At 43.1% G+C, this 25,224-nt stretch overlaps 1 protein-coding gene across 3 annotated transcripts in view; it reads left to right on the forward strand.

Annotated features, from left to right (window-relative positions):
* The window catches only part of POT1 (protection of telomeres 1), a 241,937-nt gene that overhangs the window by 199,217 nt on the left and 17,496 nt on the right, over positions 1-25,224 (forward strand). For 2 of the 3 annotated variants that reach the window (XM_075599877.1, XM_075599878.1), the window contains 3 exons: positions 9,568-9,624; positions 11,723-11,879; positions 14,561-14,766. In XM_075599877.1, the coding sequence (XP_075455992.1) occupies positions 9,568-9,624; positions 11,723-11,879; positions 14,561-14,766 (420 nt within the window). The remainder of the gene's footprint in view (positions 1-9,567; positions 9,625-11,722; positions 11,880-14,560; positions 14,767-25,224) is intronic. The other variant, XM_075599879.1, reaches the window with a different exon arrangement.

The raw sequence follows: 25,224 nt of genomic DNA on the forward strand, positions 1-25,224 counted from the left end.
TAGGATCAGGGTTTTTCCAGATCCCGAGTCCAGCATGGCTTTTACTATTTTCCCCTCCAAAGATGCTGGGACTAACCACGGATTGTGGTCCCCTCGGAGAGAAGCTGTGGCAGTGGTTCTGCCATATGAACAGTCCATCTCATCATCTCCTGAGTCCGCAAACTCGGTCGTCAGCGGAAGCTCTCGACGGGGTTCGGTGTTTGGACCTCTCCGCTATTGGATGGGATCCTCCCTTCTGGTTGGTGGTGGTATCCTCTCCACCGGATGGGTGACGAGAGTCCAGGTTCTCGGGGAATACTGTGGGTGGCGGCCTCCCTTGAGTGATCCAATGGTCTCGGACCCCGGACGGGCGACTCTGCGGGAGTTTGTACCAGGAACCCTCCGAGATGGGAAAGGGTTTTCCGATCGGGTTGACTGGATCTCCCGAGCTGGTGGGTTATAGACCCCTCGATTGTCTGCTCTCCTACCTCTGGCATCACCGGAAGCAACTGGTGTTTGCACGAACCGTTCCCAGCTATCCTGTTGGGTGTCGTCACCAAGGAAGTTTTCCACCAAGCGGACAGCTGAATCTAGGGAAAATGCAGCGTGTCTTTTTACCCAAGAGCGGGAGGAGGGGGGCAGTATCTGTATGAACTGCTCAAGCACAAACTGTTCAAGGATCTCTGCCTTGGTATGCTTCTCCGGTTGTAGCCACCTGGTACATAAGTCTACTAAGCGGTGGGCCACGACCCGGGGTCTGTCTCTGTTTGTATATTTGACTGTCCGGAATCGCTGTCGGTAGGTCTCTGGAGTGAGGCCTAGGCAATCCAGAATAGCAGCCTTTAGTTGCTGATAGTCCATGGCCTCATCTGCTGGAAGAGCCTGGTATGCTGCCTGAGCTTCTCCTATGAGGAGTGGAGCCAGAGTCGTTACCCAGCGATCAACTGTCCAGCCGTGGGCCATGGCTACCCTTTCAAAAGTGAGGAGAAATGCCTCTGGGTCGTCGGTTGGCTTCATTTTAGGCAGCATCACCGGTGGGTTATTTGGAATCTCTGGTCTGCCTGCGGCTGGGCCTTTGACTAGCAGTTGGAGTAGCTTTTCCTCTCACCGGGCCTGTTGCTCATCTTGCTGGGCTTGTCGCTCATCTTGCTGGGCTTGTCGCTCAGCTTGCTTGGCCTGCCATTCTATTTGATGGGCCTGTTGCTCAGCTTGTTTCTCTGCTAGCCGGAGCTGTTGCTCAAGGAACTGAGAAAAAAAATTCTCCATTTTTTTTTATTTTTTTTTTGTGTGTGTGGCCCTTCAGATACAGGGGCCGTCCGACATCCCACTTCTGACACCACCTGTGGCACGACGGCCTGTAGCCGAGGTCAGGGAACAGTCCACACGTGTAGTTTCAGGATAATGAAAACGTTCAGTGGCTTTATTTCTCCACAACATAACATAACATGTGGGTACACTGTCCCTTTAAACCAAAACAAAACCTGCTCCACATTGGGAGAACTGACTAACACTCCAGGCCTATCTAGCAGGCTGGCTGGCTAAACCATTTACCAAACCGTAAGTGTATATTATGCAGTCAGGAAAACAAATTTACAATGCTTACTTTGGTTGAAAGAGTTAGTTGGTGAAACCGTCTGGCTAGCAGCTCACATAGCAGCATGCTCTGGTCTAAGGCAGCCAGCTACTGCCAGTAACAACATCATTTTATACCTTGCTGGTTATCAGGTGTCAGCTTACATCCTGATTACCTAGCTTCCTCCTGAGTTAACCCTTCCATATGTCTCCCAGGCATAACTGATAGGGGTTGACTTCACCCTGTCACATGGACTAACAATTTATGTCATAGGACAAGCTTTCGAGAGTTTTCCTCTCTTCTTCAGGTCTAGCAATACTGATATACACAGGAATCTATGGCTAAAACAGTGTAGAGAGAAAAAAAAAACAACAGATATGTACTGTAGATAAGGTAGGGTGTTTAAAGTGTTTGAAGCCAGGGGATGGTGACAAGGAAAGGTGTGGAGGGATGCTGGGGGGGGGGGGGTGTGGGGGGAGAGAAAGCGTGGATAAAAATAGAGGCAAGCAGAATAATTACAAACAATTTTGATAGGGTGTGACAAAACCCATGTCCGCATTAAGTCCTTTGGTTTTGGTGTCAAAGAGTCTTATCATTCTGAGTTCAAATGTTTTCCGTTCTTGGGGGCTTTTAAACATTCCATTGAGGATTTTGATTTTTAAATAATTTATGGAATGATCTGGCTTTGAGAAATGATGTCCCACAGGTGAGCAGTACAATAGTGCATTTGCCCATTTAAAATACATAAAGCACAATAAATACATTAAATACATATTGCACGCACCCTTGTCCGGCTGCCACGATGAAGGCCATCCTCATCTTCATCACCATCCATGCCCCCTCCGATGCTGCAAAACATAAACAAGAATAAAAACAGCCACTGTAATGTCCCCTAACCCCTTAATCACCATAGCGGTTATTAACCGCTACAGTCATTAAGGGGTTAACCCACCCTCCACTCGGGAGGCCTACATACCCTCCCCCACTACCCCCCCACCCCGTGAGGCCTAACCACCCTCACTCACTCAATACCCAGCCGGGAGGCCTACCCACATACCCTTGGGGCCAATACCCCCTTCCCCCACCCTCAGTACCCACAATAAAAACAATACACAGCCCCACAATAAACATCATTATATTTATGAAATACATAACCCACCCCCTGTGCCCCCCCATAAATACATGATTTATTATTTTACATACAGGGTTAATACCCCAGGCCCACGGGAGTCCCCGGTGGGCCTGACGGGTCACCTTACAGACCTACAGTAGCCCAGCACCATGTTCCAAACAGGGTCTGGAGGCCTACGGGTGGTCCCCGCCAGGCGCGTGGTCCACCAGATGGTCTCCGCGGGTCACCGTGAGCCACAATGGGGACCCCACGGGTAGGCCCGCGGCTGTCTGGGGGGCCCTGGGTCAGACCCACAGGTGTCTGAGGGGCCTCGGGTGGTTCTTACGGGTCCGCGGTGCCCCCACACATGTGGGGTCACCGGTTCTTCCCCGTGGACCCAGCAGCCGTTTAACCGTGAGAAGCCCGAGGAGACCGCAGGTGGTCTCCATAGGTCCCCCGCAGACCTGAGGAAACAACCCTGTATGTAAAAAAAATAAACATGTCCTATACATTAAATACATCAATCCTCCCCCCCCCAAAACATACAGTACAATAATGTGCAAAATAACTATTATCCAGATAGCGATAATAGATTATTTGCCCATTATTAAACACATTAAGTAGCATAATAAAATAAATAAAGTTCTACTGACCTCATCAATAAGAAGCCCCCTCGCCAGCAAAATCCGTGTCCTCAGTTGCCAACAAAATACATAGCCAATACATTGCAATTACATTCTGATATCAGTTAACCCCTTAATCACCTTATCGGATAATAACCGCAAAGGTAATTAAGGAGTTAAGCCACCCTGGCCCGATACCCACCCTTCACCCATTCATTTGTACAGTGGCTTCATCATGCAACTATATATATATATATATATATATATATATATATATATATATTTAGATAGATATTATATATATATATACACACACACAATGAACCAATATACAAAGAAATGTTTAAGGGTTAACAAAAACATGCACAAATAAAAATACCACTTCTCCATATCAGCCACAGTCTAACAAAATCCTATTTCCTAATAAAATCATTCTCATCTGCCAATCAAAAGCATCAAATGCCAATCAAAACATTGAATTTACATTGTATACATGATGCATAAAATCTGTGCACCATGTACATACACTCTGCCAATCAATGTTAACAATAAAATATTCAAAAGAAAATACACTGAAATCCAAACAAGTATACTATTTAAACCAAGCAAGGCAACCGAAATAAATTACCATTAATGAATCAAATCCCCAAACAATTAAAATACCATCCAAATCAATTACACAAGTATCTCTTTTAATCGTTAAACAAACCCATTATCCAACAAAGTTAACATCTGACAAAATAGTAGTACCAAAAAAAACTCACTAAAAAAGCAAGCCTCACCCTGACCTAAAGTACAGCATACAACACCAAAAATTACATCTATCTAATTAATAATAACATTACACACATTTAAGAATAGCATCATATCAAAATACATTTACATAGTGCAAAACAAGCATTCCCAACCAAATAATTTCTTACTCTGTATGTATATATCGATAGATACATACATACATACATACATACAGTGGCAAGAAATGAGAATGGAAAAAAATTGTATCACATATAAAAAATTACAAAAAAACGTTAAAGTTAAAAAAAAAATACATTTCTTTTGTTAACTTACCATTAGCTGTCCCACTCTCCGACTCCCGTTTAACACCAAGCTCTCGAACAAATCCACGCACAGCAACAGGAACCCATAAAATAATAAACGAAGCTTGTCTTTTATTTCTAATCCATTCCGTCACCGTCTTCATCTGTGTTCTTCCGTCTTCCGGCTTCTTCTGGGGGTCTTCTTACCGTCTGCTGCCACGCCCTCTTCTCTTCTTTCTTCTGGAGGTCCGTCCTCCTCGGCGTCTGCCTTCAAAATGAGACGACATAGGCTTTTATGGGCCTATGACGTCACATTGTCGTCATATGGTTCCCTCGGCCCTGATTGGGCCGTGAAAACCATGTGATTTTGGGGGGGGAAATCATTTTGATGGCTGGCGTCATTGCCTTTAAATTACGTCAATCAGAATGGCTGTGCTTTAATTGCCTTTAAGATGACGTCATAGAAAGATGGCCGGCCTCACATGGTACGGTAGCCAATTAGAGCGTGGGAAATACATCCCAACTCTGATTGGCTGTAGTACCACGTGACAGGCTTTAAATGACGTCACATCCGTTCTCCCCAAAGCCTCTGTCACACCCCCAGAAGAAGACGGAAGAACACAGATGAAGACGATGATGGAATGGATTACAAATAAAAGACAAGCTTCGTTTATTATTTTATGGTTTTTTTGTTTTATGGGTTCCTATTGCTGTGCATGGATTTGTTCGAGAGCTTGGTGTTCAACGGGAGTCGGAGAGTGGGGCAGCTAATGGTAAGTTAACAAAAGAAATGTATTTTTTTTATTTTTTTTTAACTTTAACTGTTTTTTGTAATTTGTTATATGTGATACAATTATTTTCCATTCTCATTTCTTGCCACTGTATGTATATATGTATGTCTCTATCGATATATACATACAGGGTAAGAAATGATTTGGTTGGGAATGCTTGTTTTGCACTATGTAAATGTATTTTGATATGCTGCTATTCTTAAATGTGTGTAATGTTATTAATTAGATAGATGTAATTTTTGGTGTTGTATGCTGTACTTTAGGTCAGGGTGAGGCTTGCTTTTTTATAGTGGGGTTTTTTTTTGGTACTACTATTTTGTCAGATGTTAACTTTGTTGGATAATGGGTTTGTTTAACGATTAAAAGAGATAATTGTGTAATTGATTTGGATGGTATTGTAATTGTTTTGGGATTTGATTCATTAATGGTAATTTATTTTGGTTGCCTTGCTTGGTTTAAATAGTATACTTGTTTGGATTTCAGTGTATTTTCTTTTGAATATTTTATTGTTAACATTGATTGGCAGAGTGTATGTACATGGTGCACAGATTTTATGCATCATGTATACAATGTAAATTCAATGTTTTGATTGGCATTTAATGCTTTTGATTGGCAGATGAGAATGATTTTATTAGGAAATAGGATTTTGTTAGACTGTGGCTGTTATGGAGAAGTGGTATTTTTATTTGTGCATGTTTTTGTTAACCCTTAAACATTTCTTTGTATTTTGGTTCATCGTGTGTGTGTGTGTGTGTGTGTGTGTGTGTGTGTGTGTGTGTGTGTGTGTGTGTGTGTGTGTGTGTGTGTGTGTGTGTGTGTGTGTGTGTGTGTGTGTGTGTGTGTGTGTGTGTGTGTGTGGTTGCATGATGAAGCCACTGTACAAATGAATGGGGGAAGGGTGGGTATCGGGCCAGGGTGGCTTAACCCCTTAATTACCTTTGCAGTTATTATCCAATGAGGTGATTAAGGGGTTAATTGATATCAGAATGTAATTGCAATGTATTGGCTATGTATTTTGTTGGCAACTGAGGACACGGATTTTGCTGGCGAGGGGGCTTCTTATTGATGAGGTCAGTAGAACTTTATTTATTTTATTATGCTACTTAATGTGTTTAATAATGGGCAAATAATCTATTATCCCTATCTGGATAATAGTTATTTTGCACATTATTGTACTGTATGTGTTGGGGGGGTGGGGGGGGTTGATGTATTTAATGTATAGAACATGTTTATTTTTTTACATACAGGGTTGTTTCCTCAGGTCTGCGGGGGACCTATGGAGACCACCTGCGGTCTCCTCGGACTTCTCACGGGTAAACGGCTGCCGGGTCCACGGGGGACACCTGGGGGAAGAACCGGTGGACCCGTAGTGACCACCCGTGTGCCCCCGTGGGAACCACCCGAGGCCCCTCACACACCTGTGGGTCTGACCCGGGGCCCCCCAGACAGCCGCGGGCCTACCCGTGGGGACCCCATTGTGGCCCGCGGAGACCACCTGGTGGACCACGTCGCCTGGCGGGGACCACCCGTAGGCATCCAGAACCTGTTTGAAACATGGTGCTGGGCTACTGTAGGTCTGTGAGGTGACCCATCAGGCCCACCGGGGACTCCCTTGGGCCTGGGGTATTAACCCTGTATGTAAAATAATAAATCATGTATTTATGGGGGGGGTACAGGAGGTGGGTTATGTATTTAATAAATATAATGATATTTATTGTGGGGCTGTGTATTGTTTTTATTGTGGTCACTGGGGGTGGAGGAAGGGGGTATTGTCCCCAAGGGTATGTGGGTAGGCCTCCCGGCTGGGTATTGGGTGAGTGAGGGTGGTTAGGCCTCACGGGGTGGGGGGGTAGTGGGGGAGGGTATGTAGGCCTCCAGAGTATTGGGTGAGGGTGGGTTACCCCTTAATTACTGTAGCGGTTAATAACCGCTATGGTGATTGAGGGGTTAGGGGACATTACATTGGCTGTTTTTATTCTTGTTCATGTTTTGCAGCATCGGAGGGGGCATGGACGGTGATGAAGATGAGGATGGCCTTCATCGTGGCAGCCGGACATGGGTGAGTGCTATATGAATTTATTGTATTTATTGTTCTTTATGTATTTTAAATGGGCAAATTCACTATTATCAATATTCATTTTGCACATTACTATACTGTATGTGTTAAGGGTGGTGTATTTATGTGTTGTAATTTTTTTAGGGGTGCACTGAATGGGTACTGCAGGCCTGCGGGGTACACCCGAGGGCCACCGCCGGCCTATAGTATCATTGCTGTGCATCCCAAAAATGTTCTATATGTAATGGGGGTATAGTGGTTGTTGGGGGCACAGGGGGTGTATGTTGTTTATTGCAATGTTTATTTGGGGCAATTGTCCCCAATAAACATGCTATTATGCCTTAACCCCTTCATTGCCTTAGCGGCTATCCGCTATGGTAATGAAGCAGCATTAATGTATTTTAATAATATTGTGCGGGAGCAGGGTGTCCCCTGAGCTGAACCGCATTGATTTTTGGCTCAGGGACCCCCCGCTTCCCGAGTTACAGGCCCCGGTTTGGGGCATCGGTGCCAGTATCGCCGCCATCTTTATATCGGGCACGTCGAGTATGGCGTATGGCAGCGACACTGGCACCCGATGACACATACCGGGGCCTGTAACTGGTACACTATTATTAAAAATATATTAATGCTGCTTCGTTACCAGAGCACATAGCCGCAAAAGTAAGGAATGATTGTTTATTGATATGGGTGTTTTATTCATAGTGTAGATGTGCAGAGGGTCTCCGGAGCTGAACCGCTTTGGTTTTAGGTCCGGGGACTCCCTGCTTCCCGAGACAGGCCCCTTTATGGGGTGCCGGTATCCCTCTGCTTTGTTTACATTCCGCGGTCACGTGATCGGGACATTAAATGCAGAGGGATACCGGCACCTCATAACGGGGCCTGTATCTCGGGAAGCAGGGGGTCCCCGGACCTGAAACCAATGCGGTTCAGTTCCGGAGACCCCCTGCACATGTACACTATGAATAAAATTGTATTTAAAAGATTTTTTAATGTGCCGATGTTTGCGCAGAGAGAGCGGCGGATCTCTCTCTGCTGCAGACACATCTCGGCAGGGGACGGCTTCTCGCCAGGCAGACTGTCTTGCCGCCGATTACTCGCCATGTTTGGCAATGTTGCTCTCGCTGTGATTCGCCAGGGATTCGGCCCTTCCTGCATACAGCAAGGGCAACACGCCAAAAACATGGCGAGTTCAAACCCCTGGCGAATGCAATTTTCTGCTGCTTAGTGCATGACCCCCATAGTTGGGGAATAGCATCTATAAACTACAATGTGGTTATTCAATTAACTGTAATAGTGCAGATGGGGGCACTGTTGGCACTCTTGCCGTTTTTGTTGTCCCCTGAGTGTCATGTTTCTAGGTATGGACATAAAATTGGGTACATCACATTTTAGTTTTCTACCTCAATAGGGATCACTAAATGTTGAGCCAGCTACATTAAGCAATTTGTATAGCCAAGTCTACAGTAAATTAAGTAATTAGTGACCGCATCCCATTGAGAGGCAGCTATTCTAACTTTTATTTAGCTAGACTTTGTTGCAGTACTCTCCTACTGCTTCCAAGATTACAATGCAGATTAAAGCAGCAAAACATGTGAAATCTTATGCGTTTTTTTTAAAATAAATTAGTTCTTTACCATTACATAGTGACTTTTTTTATTTTATTCAAATCTTAATGCCGTTTATAATGAGTTTGAAAGCTTCATTTGATTTCTATAGCAGGTTTTACTGCACCTCCCAAGCAATGCAAGATCTTTGCAACACTTTCCTGTTTGGTAACTCATTTGTTTCAAATGTTCCCAGCAATTTGAGCTGTAGACTGTAACAATAGATAATGTTACCTTAATAACATAAAGATACATTGTAGCTGCTGAGTTACACTGAATCAGCCCTTATGTTAGGCACACAATCAGGATTTTGACAGATTTATAACAGGAGCACCAAACGATTGTCTGCTTAGGTAACAATGTAGAATTATTCATTGTCACATGTTTACGTATAAAAATAAGAAAAAATGTCGGAAAGTATTATTGCTGCTTGCCGTTATACTGTAGGGATTACAAACTGACGAAAAACCTCCACTCTTGCAAAGTACAGTAAAAACAATGTACATTCATGTCTCAGAAGGATTCCTCAATCCTATTCAATACTGAGATACAGTAAAAGTGTAAAGTACTATACACGTTAATACAAAGGTATTTAGAGGTGAATATGCAAATAAGTGTCACTTTTCTATATCCTTCCCTAACAGAAATTGCACATTGAAGGCAGTGTATACACAGACCGGTTATAAACTAGCAATGAGCTGGATTAGGAATTAACATAAAATGTAATTGTAAATGTGAAAACATTTTCCAGGAGTGTTTTTTATTTTTGTTTTTTTTCTCTGATATACAGGCCTAGAGTTGCCGTCCTCTGGAATTTTGGAGAGATGCCAGCAACTCTCTGTGACAGGTATGAGACCGTTAATGGGTTTCAAGATCACAATGAGAAAGGCACACTGCACAGCAGGTTGTGTAGTTATCTGAAATGAGCTGTTTCAAGCTTTCCTGTGGTAGGGCTCTTATAAATGTAGAGGATGTTTGATGAGCTAAAGTAATAAGGAGAAGGGGAAAAAAAGAATGCATATAAACTGTAAATCTATTTTAGCTTGGAATGACATGGTACCTCTTTGTGTCTCATTTTTTTTCCTTGGCACATTATAGATGTAAGTTTTTATTAGAAATTGTACTTTTAAATTGTATGAAAGTATTGCTACCAATGTTTCATAAATATATCTTGCACATGGCACCACAAATCTGTTTTTCTAGGCAAGAAGATATATTGAATACAGTTCCATAAATGTCTTGTGCACTGCATCACAAATCTATGTTCTCTGGTAAAGAGATGTATGGATTTTCTTTTTTTTCGTAAAAGACAAATGTAGTAGCAGGATGGGATTGTATAGTATCCTACAGTTATTAATAAACAGAAGCATTACAGGAAAGCTTCATCACTTATTACCAGTAAGTGGTGACAATCAGCAGTGTCTAACAAACAAATAGAAACAAATTGTCTTTCTTTACGTAGGCATAATTTGTGCAGCAATACTCATACTACTAGTGAGAAACCTGCAGCCCCCTTACCTTGTGTATATGCAATTTTTATTCATATGTTGGGACTTCATTTTTGAAGATTATTTTGAAATGTTGATATGACATGGTTATTTGATGACTTTACTTGTGTTCCTTTTGCTAATACAGATTTTTAATCTATACTAATGTAATTAAGTTACACATCTACGCTTTTACACTTCATCTATAACTTGGATAATTAGCCAAACAGAATTAGGTGAGCTCAGATCTGCCCCGGTACTGTTTTTGATTCTTTATCCTCTGAGAGATTGGATTGAAAAAGAGAGAATTGTATTGAAATTGTGCAGAAGCATACTGTATTTATATTTTGTAGTCAAAGCCTGAAAATCTCAATATTTCCTGCAGAGATTATGACATCTCTTAATAATTAAGTAGGAAGAATTTAGGAGAGCATGCAAAGCTCAAGGAAATGGTAAAAGTAATGATTTGTGATTATTGAAGCCTACCAATTTTATTCCAGTTTGTTATACATGTGCAAAAAGATTTGTTTGTTTTATATTCCCAAAAAGACTGTCAAGTAATAGTATTGGATTTTGTACACAAGTAAGACTAATTACACTGTGTGTATGTAAATGATAACCAAGTTTATATATTAAAAATGTAAGGGCACAACAGTTTTGTGTTACAATGTTGCTCTATTTCGTTCTATAGTAGTTAGTACTTTTATTATGCTGTATTTCTTCAAAATCTAAACCAGGGGTGTGCAAAGTGCGGGGGGGGGGGGGGGGCGTGGCGGCTACAGAGGTCCTGCGCTCTCTCTCCCCCGAGGCCTTTAAATTAAATGCTGTGGGACCGCGCAAGGTCTCTGCAGCTTCTCTTACCTGATCTTTCGGCAAGACATCGCCATGGTAACCCGGGGTCACGTGATGCCGGAGCTGAGCAGGGAGGGGGGTGGCGCGAGCCGGTAGGTGAGCAGGCAGTGGAGCGCAGGGTCCAAACTTTGCGCACCCCTGAACCATTTATGCTTTTCTGGGCATTGAAGTTAGCAGTGAGAAAAAGCTTTTAAACAAACTTAAGACTTAGGCCGAGGGCATGGTCAGCGCTGACTCGCGTTGAGCTGCTCACGCTTACCAGTGAGCCCCTGCAGCCGCTATGAGAGCGGCTTTAGCAGGGGCTCGCGCACGCTTCCGCAGGCGTGCAGAGGCGTAGCTTTTAATTTTTTTGCGCGCTGAGGGGAGCGATGGGCCGGTCACGTAAGCGATTCGCCCAATGGGGGCGAACCAGCTATGTGACGTCACTGGCCTGCCCCCGGACGGCGCGCGGACTAAGGCCAGGGAAAGCACTTGCTTTCCCCCAGCCTCCGCGCGCCTCCGCACGGCTGAAGTCCCTATGGACTCAGCCTTAGAGTGGGTACACTATTAAATCTTTCCGTGCATATTTCATTACTGCACAGATTTTACATTTGTTTTCTTTTGCAGTACTCGCAGCTCACCAACAATGGGAAACTATTCCTCTAACCACGATCATTAGAAGCAAGGCTCCTCAGAAATATCGTATCAGAGCAAGACTGAAAAGCTTTGAACCCCGGAACCTCTATGAGTCAGTTAAGCTTCATTGCACCAAATGCAAATCATTGTAAGTGTCTTTATACATTAAAGAAACATTGATAAAATGTAGAGGAGATTTTAGTGATAAATGTGTTTTATTTGTGCGATTGCCTTTTTTTTTTTTTAATAACAGGTACTCTATTTCTTCTTTGTATTGTGCTCATCCAATCTTAATGTTTTTGAAGTGAAACTTCTTTAGTGGCACCTCATTCGTGATGGGGCAAAAATGGATTGTGGAGACAGAAATGAAACGGATGTGACGTCAGTGCTGGCAGTTGAGGCCGGGCTGTGTTCTGGCTCAGCCCGACCCCAACACTGACATCACACCCGCTCCACAAATCAGATGCTCGCCGCTCCTAATGGCCACCGCACCCCCCACACAGCCGCCGCCGCTCATAACGGCCGCCGTTCCCCGCCCGCTGCCTACTGCCGTGCCGCGAATGCGCGATGGTGCCAGTGACTCCTGGCTCCTGCTCGGGTAAAGTGGGAAGCGGGGGGGTTTGAGCGCGCCGCTTCCCACGCATACGGTGGGCCCGGTGCGGCCGCATCTCAACCTTCCCCCACCCCTCTCCCCCAATTACCCCCTCTATTCCTCCCCCCACACCCCCCCACCGGCATCATGGTGTTCTTCCCCGGGGGGGGGGGCGTCACACTCACATGGGCCTCCTCGCCGTATGTGCCGTCCTCCCTGCCCTGATCCCCGGCACTGCGGGGCAACACAACCTGTGCCCATCCCTCCTCCTACCACACTGCTCTGCCGCCGTGCTCGCAGGTGCAGGGGGTGATCAGAGGTGCAGGGGGTGAGGGGAGGTGCAGGTGAGGAGGTGAAGGGGGGTGATGTGAGGAGGTGAAGGGGGGTGATGTGAGGAGGTGAAGGGGGGTGATGTGAGATGCAGGGGGGGTGGAGGGGGGTGATGTGAGGTGGAGGGGGGTGATGTGATGTGAGGTGCAGGGGGGTGATGTAAGGTGCAGGGAGGTGATGTGAGGTGCAGGGGGGTGATGTGAGGTGCAGGGGGGTGATGTGAGGTGCAGGGAGATGATGTAAGGTGCAGGGGGGTGATGTGAGGTGCAGGGAGATGATGTGAGGTGCAGGGGGTTGATGCGAGGTGCAGGGGGTTGATGCGAGGTGCAGGGGTTTGATGCGAGGTGCAGGGGGGTGATGCGAGGTGCAGGGGGGTGATGCGAGGTGCAGGGGGGTGATGCGAGGTGCAGGGGGGTGATGCGAGGTGCAGGGGGGGATGCGAGGTGCAGGGGGGTGATGCGAGGTGCAGGGGGGTGATGCGAGGTGCAGGGGCATATGCAAGGTGCAGGATGGGTGCGCATACATCGCACACGCACACACACACAGTCACACGCGCACACTACACAGTCACACGCACACACACACAGTCACACGCGCACACACACAGTCACACGGGCACACGCACGCACACACAGTCACACGCACACACACAGTCACACGCACGAGGAATTCACGCTTAGTGCAAATAGCTAATACAGGGGATGTGTGCCGAGCACGCACATTCAAAGTCCAAATTTATTTGCGTTTTGTCAAAGAAATTGTATTTTGATTTTTAATTAAAACATCACAAACACAATTTCTGTGACAAAAGTCAAAGAAGTTTCACTTACTATGCGCGTGCACAGCACACACAGCTTTTTTTTTTCCTGTTACACTAACTGTAGTTGATTCTTTAGTATCCATACTGTGCCCTCAGCAATGCACTATCTCCCATTTAGTCATGCTAGTACTAGTAAAGTCATTGGTTTGATTTGTGTGACTGTGCAAGTTAGGCAGCGGTCATAGCGCACGCGTCTGCAGCATGAAAAAAATCATTAAGTGCACCAGTCCAGCCATACTGTGCACGGCGCAGCAGGATTTGGAAGAGACAAATTAATTTGATTTTTCGCGCGACGACAACGTCACGTGAGTCGTTTGAACTAATGAGGGTGAACCAAGCCTGGTGACGTCACGGTCACACCGCTCATGCGACAGGCGTGCACACCAACTTGAGCTCTGTCGCATGCGCAATATGGCCGCTGCCTTCTGTATGCTTGTGTCACAGCCTTCACAAAAAACAAACATCTAAGAATTAACCTTACTAAGAATTAGCCTTTTGTGCTTTGTTGCTTCAACTTGCTACTTGAATTTAACACTATACTCGCACACAATTTGTAAAATTGTTTAGAATGACCTTTTAGATTATTCATTGATCATTCCTGATATATTGAAGTTGATTTTAAATATGCTTTTTATACCACTTTGGCACCAATGTGTGTAGAATGTAGTTCCAGTTTGCAGGTCATATTTTGTTTTTCAGACTTAAATTGAATATTTCCTGTAATCATCCTAAACATACTGTTTATACATTACTATGATGTCCAGTACTTGGTTACTACTGTAATTACATTTTATGAATTGTTATTAATAATAAAATATTTTGAACAACTAAAATGAATACATTAAAAAAAGCTTTTAGAAATCTGCCCCATAACAGCAAAGTAACTTTCAGCCGCCAACAAAAGCTATATGCATTGCATTACTTGTGATATTTATTTTCTTATCACAGTTAAACTTTTTGCTTAGATTTGCAGAACCATAAAACTCATCTTGAGCTTTCCTGTTTACATGGCTGTGTAATTGTTACTCCATTATATGATTTTATATTTAACGAGTAAATTCTTCTTTTAATCACATCTATCTTTCAGACAAAATGTTCCAGATGAGGACGATTTAAACATTATACTGAACGAGAGCTCAAGGCATTGTCCAAACCCAAACCTCCAGAATACATCCTGGTACCAGTCTGCCGTTTGGAAGACAAGTAATCAAAGAAACAGGCTTATTGCTATTCATTTTGTAAAAAAGGATGACATGCAGCAAAATCCAGAGAACACCTTAATCATGATAGAAGGTAAAGTAAATGTTTTGTCTTCTTTGATAAAGTTCCTCAACAGGGATTTTTTTTTCTTCTCGTGGATATAATGGAGATAATGTAAAGGATTGGGTTTAATTTAAATTGATAATTGGCTTCCTTTGTAAATTAGATTTTTTTTATTTATTTTTTATCTGAATTCAGATGAGTAAATCTGAAACTGCAATTCAGAGCTGAAGCCTCTGGATGTCAGTGTGACTGCATGCAAATTATGCTACACGCTGTGTGTGTGTATATGTATATATATATATAAAATGTACATACACACAACTATTAAAACTAGTGTGCTATTTAGCTGCAATTATTTTCTTTTTAAGTTCTGTTAGTTTTTAATCACAGAAAACTACGCAGATGAGTCTCTAAAACAATATTATTTGTGATGCCACTCATGATATGATTCAGAAAGAAAAGAATCCTTCTAAACCAGACTACTACATTATTTATGGATATTGTTTTTTCTTTATTCTTTATTTTTTTCATTGACCGTCATTATGATAACTTATAGTTTATAGTTTATAGTTTATAGATCAGGGTGAAATTGACCTTCATGATTTTTTTTTATGTAGTAGCAAAGGAGGGAGAGGGTGTAGGTTGTATAATACCTTTAATTGGACCAACAAGTAGTTGATATGTTGCAAGCTTTCAAACATCTCGGGGTCCTTCATCGGGTATGGCAGGAATACAGAAACACAATATTATTATATACCGTGTTTGTTAGAGGGATATCTTGTTGCTATCCCTCTCTGCTGAATCTTTATAGATCCCTCTCTCCCCCTCTGCCAATCTTCCCCTCCGCCCCCTTTTTTTTTTTTATTGAACTGTAACCCCCCCTCACTTTACCCACTGTCGAGTCTTACCAACACGGCGTCACGTAGCATCCCGTTGTTATGGCAACGCCGCGTCATTTGATGCCGCGCATCCATGTTTACATGAGTTGCAGAGGGAGACGCAGGAAAATGCCGGGAGACGTTGCACCACCTGCCGCCGGTAAGACTCGGCAGCAGACTTGTCAAGGTGTGTGTGTATATGTATGTGTATATATACTGTATATATGTGTGTGTGTGTCATATATATATATATATATATATATATATATATGACACACACACACATATATACAGTGTATATACAGTACACACACATATACACACACACCTTGACAAATGCACTCGCATTTGCAATAAATTATATATATATTTACACACACACACTATATATATATATATATATATATATATATATATATATATATAAAAATTTTGAGAGAGAGATTTGAGCCTGACCTGTTATGATTTTTCATTGAATAAATTCTTTTAAAGAATAGATACAGAAGGCTGATTACACCAGAATTTAATGAGATTCAAAGCTAATGGTGTTGTAACTTTTATTTCTGTGCCATTGACCATTTATGAATAACGTGATTTTGAAATTTACCATATGCACTTTGGGTTTTTCACTCTTAACAGAAGTATTAATTTCTAACTCTCTGTAATTTGACACCTTAGTTGTGCACCAGCTTTACTAAAAAAACAAAGCTTGGCTGTCTTAAGCAATTTGCAGCAGGAGATATGGCTTCATGGACATAAAATGTCCTGTTGTGGTTTACATCACAATAGCAAGGGAATTGTGAAACCTGCAAAATTGCTTTTTCTCACATACAGAGCATTTTGGGCAGCCTACTCTCAATATCTTGTACACAAAACCACGTCTCAAGACTGTCAGAAGGAGAGCCTTCAACAGACCACATACACCTCGGTTTTCAAAAAGGTAAAGGGAGGCCAAGGTTGAGTAGATAGTTTGTCAAATAAGATTGATCAATTCAGCACCACAAGTAGTCATGTGGATTAATGACACCAAAGAACTTTGTAAAATAAAAAAATAATGTGTGTATGGGTCAACAAAAATAATATAGAAATAACTGACAGCATACTGTATTAGGAATATTTTCCCCTCGTAGTGTACTCTGTAACTCTATTTAGCATTCTGTGAAAACTTGGAAAACAAACCTCAAAGCTCTGTTTCCTAACCCTGTAGTGTTTTCTTCTAGTTTTCCAATGTCCTTTATTATTTAACATATGTTTTCTACTAAGAGACTGTTCAATGTACTGTACTTACTGCTCCTTGCATTTTAAGGTGTCCGCTGAAAATGAAAACATTCTTTTGTGAAAACAATTTCTGCAGGAATGCTTGTTTAAGGAAAACTGTTGCATTGTTTAAGCACCATTTCCTATTGCCCGTTTTTTTTTGTTTTTTTTTTTATGCAGCAGTTCCTTGCGTTTATGGCAATGTAATGTAATTATCTAATGGATCCGTTGTCCGTGATCGATTGGCGAAGATCCTGCTTACCAGGGCATGCAATTTGACTGCCTATACCAAAGCTCCCCTTTCCATTATGTTTATTGGCCCTCTGACAAACGAAGGGTGTGCTACAGGTGAACAAAACACTATATGGCCTATTCACTAAACCTCGATAAATTCAGTGCATTGCTGAGCGACTTTGCATTGTTTTACAGCACTATAAAACGTGTGTCAAAACAGTATTCACTAAGAAAAAACACCAAAACACGGAAGCAAGGGGTCTCCTGACCTGAACCGCATTGATTTGAGTCTCGGGGACCCCCTGCTGCCCGAGTTATATGCCCCATCCGGTATGTGGTGCCGGTATACCTGCCATGTTTAAATCTTCTGCGTCACAGCCCAAGTGACAGGGGGATTTAAATACTGAAGTGGGATAGCGGCACCCCATACCAGGGCTTCTATCTCGAAAAGGAGGGGGCCCCCTAGGCGGTTCAGGAGACCCCCTGCTTCCTTACACTATTATAAAAATAAAATAAAAAACTTAATTATCGTAGCGGCAAACCACTAAGGTAATGAAGCTACTTTAATAATAGAGTGCGAAAGCAGAGGGTCTCCTGAGCTGAACCGCATTCATTTCAGGTCCAGGGACTCCCTGTTTCCTGAAATACAGGCCAGTTATGGGTTGCCGGTATCACCGATATGTTTAACTCTCCCGCGTCACGTCACTGGGAGATTTAAATGCACAGGAGATACGGGCACCCCATACAGGGGCCTGTAACTCGGGAAGCATGAGGTTCCTGAGGCTCAAATCTATTCAGTTCAGCTGAGGAGACCACCTGCTTCCGTACACTTACCAATCACATTAAAGCAGTTTCATTCTAGCCACTAAGGCAATGAAGGGATTAAGGTACAGTAGCTGGTTTATTGGGGGTAGAGAGGTTGGTTGAAGGGAGTACTTGGCCCAGGGTGGGTGGTTAGGCCTACCAGGAAGGTTTCGGGTTGACGTAAACCTTTCATTAGCATAGTGGTGGTAACTACTATGGTAATGAAGGGGTTAACCCCTCCCGCTACCCACCCGGTAGACCTAACCGCCCACTCTGGGCCAAGTACCCCCTTCACTCACTCCCTCTTCCCCCAATATACATTCACAAAGCTACCAATAAACAACCCACCCCCCAGCCCATACAGTACAGTAATGGGTAAAATTACTATTGTCCAGATATGGAAATAGCGCATTTGCCCATTAAAAATAAAACATTATCCAGCCAGCATAAAGTAAATTGAAGTTCTTCTTACCCCTGCCACGATGAAGGCTGTCCTCGACCTCATCACCGTCTTTGTCATCCAGCAACATTACAATTGAAAACAAACTAATGGCCACTAGCCCCTTAATCACCTTAGCGATTAGTAACTGCTCTAGTAATTAAGAGGTTAACCCCCTCCCTTGCCTAACCACCCTCATTGCCTGATCTGACAAACACCAATTCTGATGTACAAAATAAAGAAAATTGGACTCAGTAATAATATATGCACCTGGAGTGAAAACTGGTTAAAGGACAGACAATAGAGGGTTGTCATAAATGGAACTTTTTCAGGTTGGGCTAAAGTCGTGAGTGGAGTACCTCAGGGATCGGTACTGGGACCCCTGCTTTTTAACTTGTTTATTAATGACCTTGAGGTTGGGATCGAGAGCAAAGACTCCATCTTTGCTGATGATACTAAATTGTGTAAGGTAATAGAATCAGAGCAGGATGCAATTTCTCTTCAGAAGGACTTGGAGAGACTGGAAACGTGGGCAGGTAAATGGCAGATGAGGTTTAATAATGATAAATGTAAGGTTATGCATTTGGGATGCAAGAATAAAAAGGCGACTTACAAATTAAATGGAGATATATTGGGGGAATCCTTGATGGAGAAGGATTTAGGAGTACTTGTAGACAGCAGGCTTAGCAATAGTGCCCAATGTCATGCAGTAGCTGCAAAGGCAAACAAGATCTTATCTTGCATCAAACGGGCAATGGATGGAAGGGAAGTAAACATAATTATGCCCCTTTACAAAGCATTAGTAAGACCACACCTTGAATATGGAGTACAATTTTGGGCATCAATCCTAAGAAAAGACATTATGGAACTAGAGAGAGTGCAGAGAAGAGCCACCAAATTTATAAAGGGGATGGACATTCTAACTTATGAGGAGAGGCTGCTAAATTAGATTTATTTACATTAGAAAAGAGGCGTCTAAGTGGGGATATGGTAACTATATACAAATATATTCAGGGACAATACAAGGAGCTTTCAAAAGAACTATTCATCCCACGGGCAGTACAAAGGACTCAGGGCCATCCCTTAAGGTTGGAGGAAAGGAAATTTCACCAGCAACAAAGGAAAGGGTTCTTTACAGTAAGGGCAGTTAAAATGTGGAATTCATTACACATGGAGACTGTGATGGCAGATACAATAGATTTGTTCAAAAAAAGGTTGGACATCTTTTTAGATGGGAAAGGTATACGGGGATATACCAAATAAGTATACATGGGAAGGATGTTGATCCAGGGATTAATCCGATTGCCAATTCTTGTCAGGAAGGAATTAATTTTTCCCCTTAATGGGGTTGTTTGTTTGCCTTCCAGTGGATCAATATGTAAGTATAGATATAGGATAAACTATCTGTTGTCTAAATTTAGCATAGGTTGAACTTGATGGACCTACGTCTTTTTTCAACCTCATCTACTATGTAACTAGTAAATAGTAATAAACATATATTTTGAGATTGGGTATATCTTTTGGTGTGTGTGTGTTTGTGTGTGTGTATATATGTATATATATATATATATATATATGTACTGTATACAGTATGTGTGGGTGTATGTATATATCAAAGCAAAAATTACCGCACACAAGTGCCTATAAAGGCAATCAGTGCACGGTAAAGAATAGGTAATGATAGTCAGTATGGACACAGCAGTGACCAAAGATACCAGCATAGCACAGTAGTAGGCAAAAGGAATTTATTCTGTCGAACAAGCAAACATTAGCCCAACTTTTCGGTCCAGAGGAAATGAAACGTCGGGCTAATGATTAGCCCGATGTTTCATTCCCTCTCCGGACCGAAAAGCTGGTCTAATGTTTGCTTGTTCGACAGAATAAATTTGTTTTCCTGATAGTCCCTATGGCAGAGGTTACGAATGGGTTTATGGTACACCCTACTGCTGATATAGGACAGAAAAAGTTCTAGCTGTAGGAGTCACTGTAGATAGCCTCACCTTTCCTCCCCAGGTAGTCTTTTTCTGTCCTGTGTTAGCTGAGGTAGTGTTTGTTGTGTTTTGGAAGTTTGAGGCTTATCTAACTTGCCTTAGGTATTCGATCCAGGGGAGTTCTGGCCTCTGAACCCCGGACGTCCTGCACTCCTAGGAGTTGCCTCACCGTGGAGCCAAACAGCCAGCTATGGTGTAAGGTACCGCGGAGGTAAACAGCTGCAGTCAGTCTGGAAACACGTGCTGAACAGCCTGCACACACGGCCCACCCGTCGGCTTGGTCAGACGCCACCACACGGCAGAGGGAGTTACGGAAAGCATCACACTGATGTCATGGACCGGTAAACACTGCTGCCTTGCGGCAATAGACGCTGGCAGACACACAAAGGAGCCTGCACAAGTGGGAGAGAATTTCCCAGACATTGGAGGGACTGCTTAGAAGCTGTAAAGCTTGCAGAGGTTGGAAAGTCTACCAGATAAACCTAAACAACTTGCTGGAGATGGATGCTGGTAACAGGAAAAAGTGCTATCCTAAGAATATAAGGTAAGGCCAAGGGAGTTAGTCAGTGATTGTTTTGTTTTTCTATAAAGAGATGGCTACAATTCACATATGTCTATCAGTGCTGGAGGTATGCAGCCTGAGGAAGCAAGACTTAAGGTGGCTACTTTGCATACCATTAAGAATACGGCTACTAGTAAGACTAGATACTGCGCTGCCTGTGAAAAAACAGCTTTGGAGAGAAAAAAAATCTGCGAGGACTGCCTCAAGGAAACAGCAAAGGAACCTGTAGAGCCAATGGATTGTATCACGTTGTGGATAAAGGATGCAGTAACACAAGGTATTGAGGTGGCATCCTCCAAGTCTACAAACAAAGTCAAAAACGTGCACGGTCACATACTAGTTTGGAGAGACTACAGCAGTCCTCTTCTGAGGAGTCGGAAGAAAAACAATTCTGCGGCATAAAAGCAGATGTTGAATCGTCAGATAATGATTATTCCATGGAGGAATCGTCTGCATTTATGTGGTGCTCATTGAGCATGTCATTAAGACGGTGAGTGAGGTCCTGGACTTGGAGAATGAGTCCGTCCCTACAGAGCTGAAGGATTGTATTTTTAGAGGCCTCCATAGAAAGCCTAGAATCTTTTTTTTGTGCACAACGTAGTAAAATAAATAATCAAGAAAGAATGTACACAGCTGGACAAGAATAGCTATGTCCAGGAAATTTACTAGGATGCACCCATTTGAAAAATATGTGGTAGTCTGGGATTCACTATCCAAGGTGGGTGCCTCAATATCTAAATTCGGAAGACATACAATGCTACCAGTGGATGACACAGCCTCCTTTCATGACGCTATGGATAGGGGCTTTAATAAGATCTGTATACAGCTTCAGGAGCAGCATGTAAGCCAGTGGTGGCATAACATCCATTTCTAGAGCACTGAAACTGGATTGCAAACGTAGAGGAAGCATATCCCTGATCATCAAAGCACTCTCAGGTGAAGTTAGCGGCAGAGTTCATATCCGAGACAGCATTGAATTCTGTAAACCTGGCAGCAAGTTCTATGGCTTTGTCCGTAATGGCTAGCAGAGCACATTGGATATGACATTGGCTAAAACAAAATCTATATGTGATTCCTTTCCAAAGTCATCACCTTTTTTGGAAAAAACTAGACACAATAATAAAGAGCTTTGGGAGAAAATAGTATTTTTCTACCGCAAGATAGAAGACGGAGATTTGCAAATACAACATTGTTGAGAGCCAACAGCCAGGATAAGAGGTCCTATAGACCTGGAAGAGGATATTCAAAGGCACCCATCTGGGGGTGGTCACAGCTCTCTCTTTCGTTGCCCAAGAGATGGTATCCCCTCGTAACAAATGTCTGGAATACTCGCATGAAACGAGAACAGCAGCTCTGGCAACCCGTGTCGGAGGAAGGTTCCATCATTTTCAGGAGGTCTGGGCCCAAACCATTTCGAATGCTTGGGTGCAATGTTTAGTTCTCAAGGGTTATTTTATCGGGTTGAGGAAGAGGCCTGGGAGACACAAATTCAAGATATCTCGATTGCCAAAAGACAGACAAGCCACTTGCACGTTAAAAACACGTGTAAAAGAACGTACAGACAATGTTGCAATACAGCCAGTGTCAAGATTAGAGATATTCCAGGGTATTTACTATGTGATTTGCCTGGTACAAAAGGTGAATGGAACCTTTAAAAAACATTCTGGATTTACTGTAAGAGGAGTGAAAACACTGCTCGATCTAAAACAAATTCAGGAATGAGTACATGAAGACAATTATCACAGCAGTGGAACAAGGGGATTATCTAGGATCTGTGGATTTGAAGGATGCATACCTTCACATACCAATATACTGAGGTCACAGAAGATTTTTGAGGTTCGTGATAAAGCAGGCGCATTATCAGTTAACAGCGCTCTGTTGGCTTCGCTACTTCCCCACTTCACAACGGTGCTTGTAACTCTCGTGGACGAACTAAGGATTGAAAGTATCCAAATATACCATTAGCTGGGTGACATTTTAATAAAAGCACAGGAGAAATCCCAATTACTCCATGAAAGAGATGTGTGCAGAGGTATGCAAATGGAGACTGTTTTAGGGTGAAATTATATCTTGGCTTTATTGAGCCTGTTCCTTTATCCAGGCAAAACATACAAAAACAATAAAATAACAAACATCTATCCCTTTGTAAGGGCTAACTTACTTCCCCGAACCCTATCTGAAGGACTGGATGGATATTCCCATTACCAGCCTATCACTCCAAAGTCTCAGGAAGTACCTTAAGCAAGTGGCCCTCCATGTCAGTCTCTGGCAGGTTCCTGGGTCCTCTTTCCAGGAAATATAGGTGCCTGGGTGTCTTGATCTCAGCACAGCCTTTGTGCTCAAGACAGTGTCTGTGTGCAGGCTACTCTGCTCTCCTTCTGTCAGCCCAAATGTGAGCTAAGGAATCTCTCCTGTGTCGCACATGAGGCTTTTTAGCAGAGCTCTCATTAGTCCAGGAGGAGAGTAGTTAATTGAGTGGCTGCAATTAATTATCTCTCAGCTGGATTCTCAGAGCTCTGAGGCTGCTTTATTTAAACAGGGATAAGTCCCTGTTACACTCCAATATTTGACAAGAGTGCTTGATTTCTTGACACTGCATGGATGGTTGGTGAACTTCGAAACAATCAACTAATCCCAACCCAAAACGTAATATTTGGGAGTACAATTCGATACTCTAACAGGCATGATTTTTCTTCCCCCAGTAACAAGGAAAAACCTAAGAAAAATGATCATAATAACCAGGTCCAGCGATCAGCTGTCAGCCAGGCAATGCATGAGTATCATCAGCATTCACAGACACCATTCAAGTGGTAAAATGGGCAAGATGGCACATGATGCCTTTGCAGCAATATTTTCAGACAGTGGGGCAGTTGGGCAAAACACTCACTTTAGCCAATCGCGCTTCCACAAAGGGTGAAAGCATCCCTAGTGTGGTGGGAACAGGATATAAACCTAGAAAGAGGTTGTTCCCTACAAGAACAGGTCTGATTTATGCTCACGAATAATGCAAGTGGCACAGGTTTGGGTGCCCAACTCGGCATCGATGTAGCCTAAAGAAAATGGCCTGCCAGGTGTCACAATGAACTAGCAAATGTTTTGGAGTTAAGAGCAACAATGCTGACAATAAATCACTTGGACTGTTGAAGCTGCTTCTTTCCATTTGTAATGAAGTCAGACAACTGAACAGCGGTAACGTATATAAGGAAACAAGGGGGGATAAGAAGTTCAGTTCTTCTATAAGAAGTATTCCCTATTATTGCCTGGACAGAGCAAAATCTAACCAACCTTACCGCAATCCATATCGCAAGAAAGAATTTCTGATTTTCTCAGTCGGCGGACTTTAGAGTCAGGAGAATGGTCCCTGGCAAAGACTATCTTCAGACAATTGGTGGAAAGATGGGGACTTCCCGAAATAGACCTGATGGCAGGAGCATCAAACAGAAGTTTAAACAACTTCTGTTGAAGTGAGTTGCACCCGGAAGCTGCTTATTTGAACGCCCTGTCCTTCCAATGGAACTTTCAACAGGTGTACATATTTCCTCGAATTCCTCTCATACTGAGGATACTCTGGAAAATAAAACAGGATGAGGCAAAGGTAGTGGCAGTAGATTCAAACTTGCCACTCAGTCTGGTTTACACAATCAATATGATGACGGACAAACCATGGCAATTACCAGTGGTCCCAGGTCTCCTGTCCCAGGGCCAAGTTCAACATCCAGTGTGGAATCCTGGAGTTTTATGACCTGGAGGTTTGAACAGAACTTGCTCAAGACCAGGGTTGTGTCACACAGTCATTCCTGATGGCAGCAAGAACACTCTCAACATCTACGGTGCATTACAGAATTTAGCAACACTTTTTTCACTGGTGTTAACTCCAGAATATAAGATTTTTGGATCCATCTGTTCCAGCAATCCTATCATTTCTATAGGAGGGCTTGGAGGCAGGGTTCGGTGTTGGTTCCCTGAAGATACAAATATCTGCATTGTCTGCATTACTCCGAAAACAATTAGCTACGGTGAATCTCATATTGACTGTTTTCAAGCCTTAAAGAAAATTAAACCACAATGTAAGGATTCAATTCCCACCTGGCATTTACCCTTGGTCTTGCAATCATTGAGGAGCTCAGTTTGAACCACCAAGTTCAGACATGAATTTGACACTTAACTTTGACTCTTAATAGAGATTAATAGTGGTAACATCAGCACGCAGCAATAGCAAGTTGCAAGCGCTGTCCATAAAGAAGCAACTCCTGATATTTCACCAGGACACGGTCACCAGGACACGGTCATCCTAAGACCAGTCCAGCAATTCTTACCAAAGCT

The sequence above is a fragment of the Ascaphus truei genome, chromosome 5 (genome assembly GCF_040206685.1).
Source record: "Ascaphus truei isolate aAscTru1 chromosome 5, aAscTru1.hap1, whole genome shotgun sequence".
Classification (NCBI taxonomy): domain Eukaryota; kingdom Metazoa; phylum Chordata; class Amphibia; order Anura; family Ascaphidae; genus Ascaphus; species Ascaphus truei.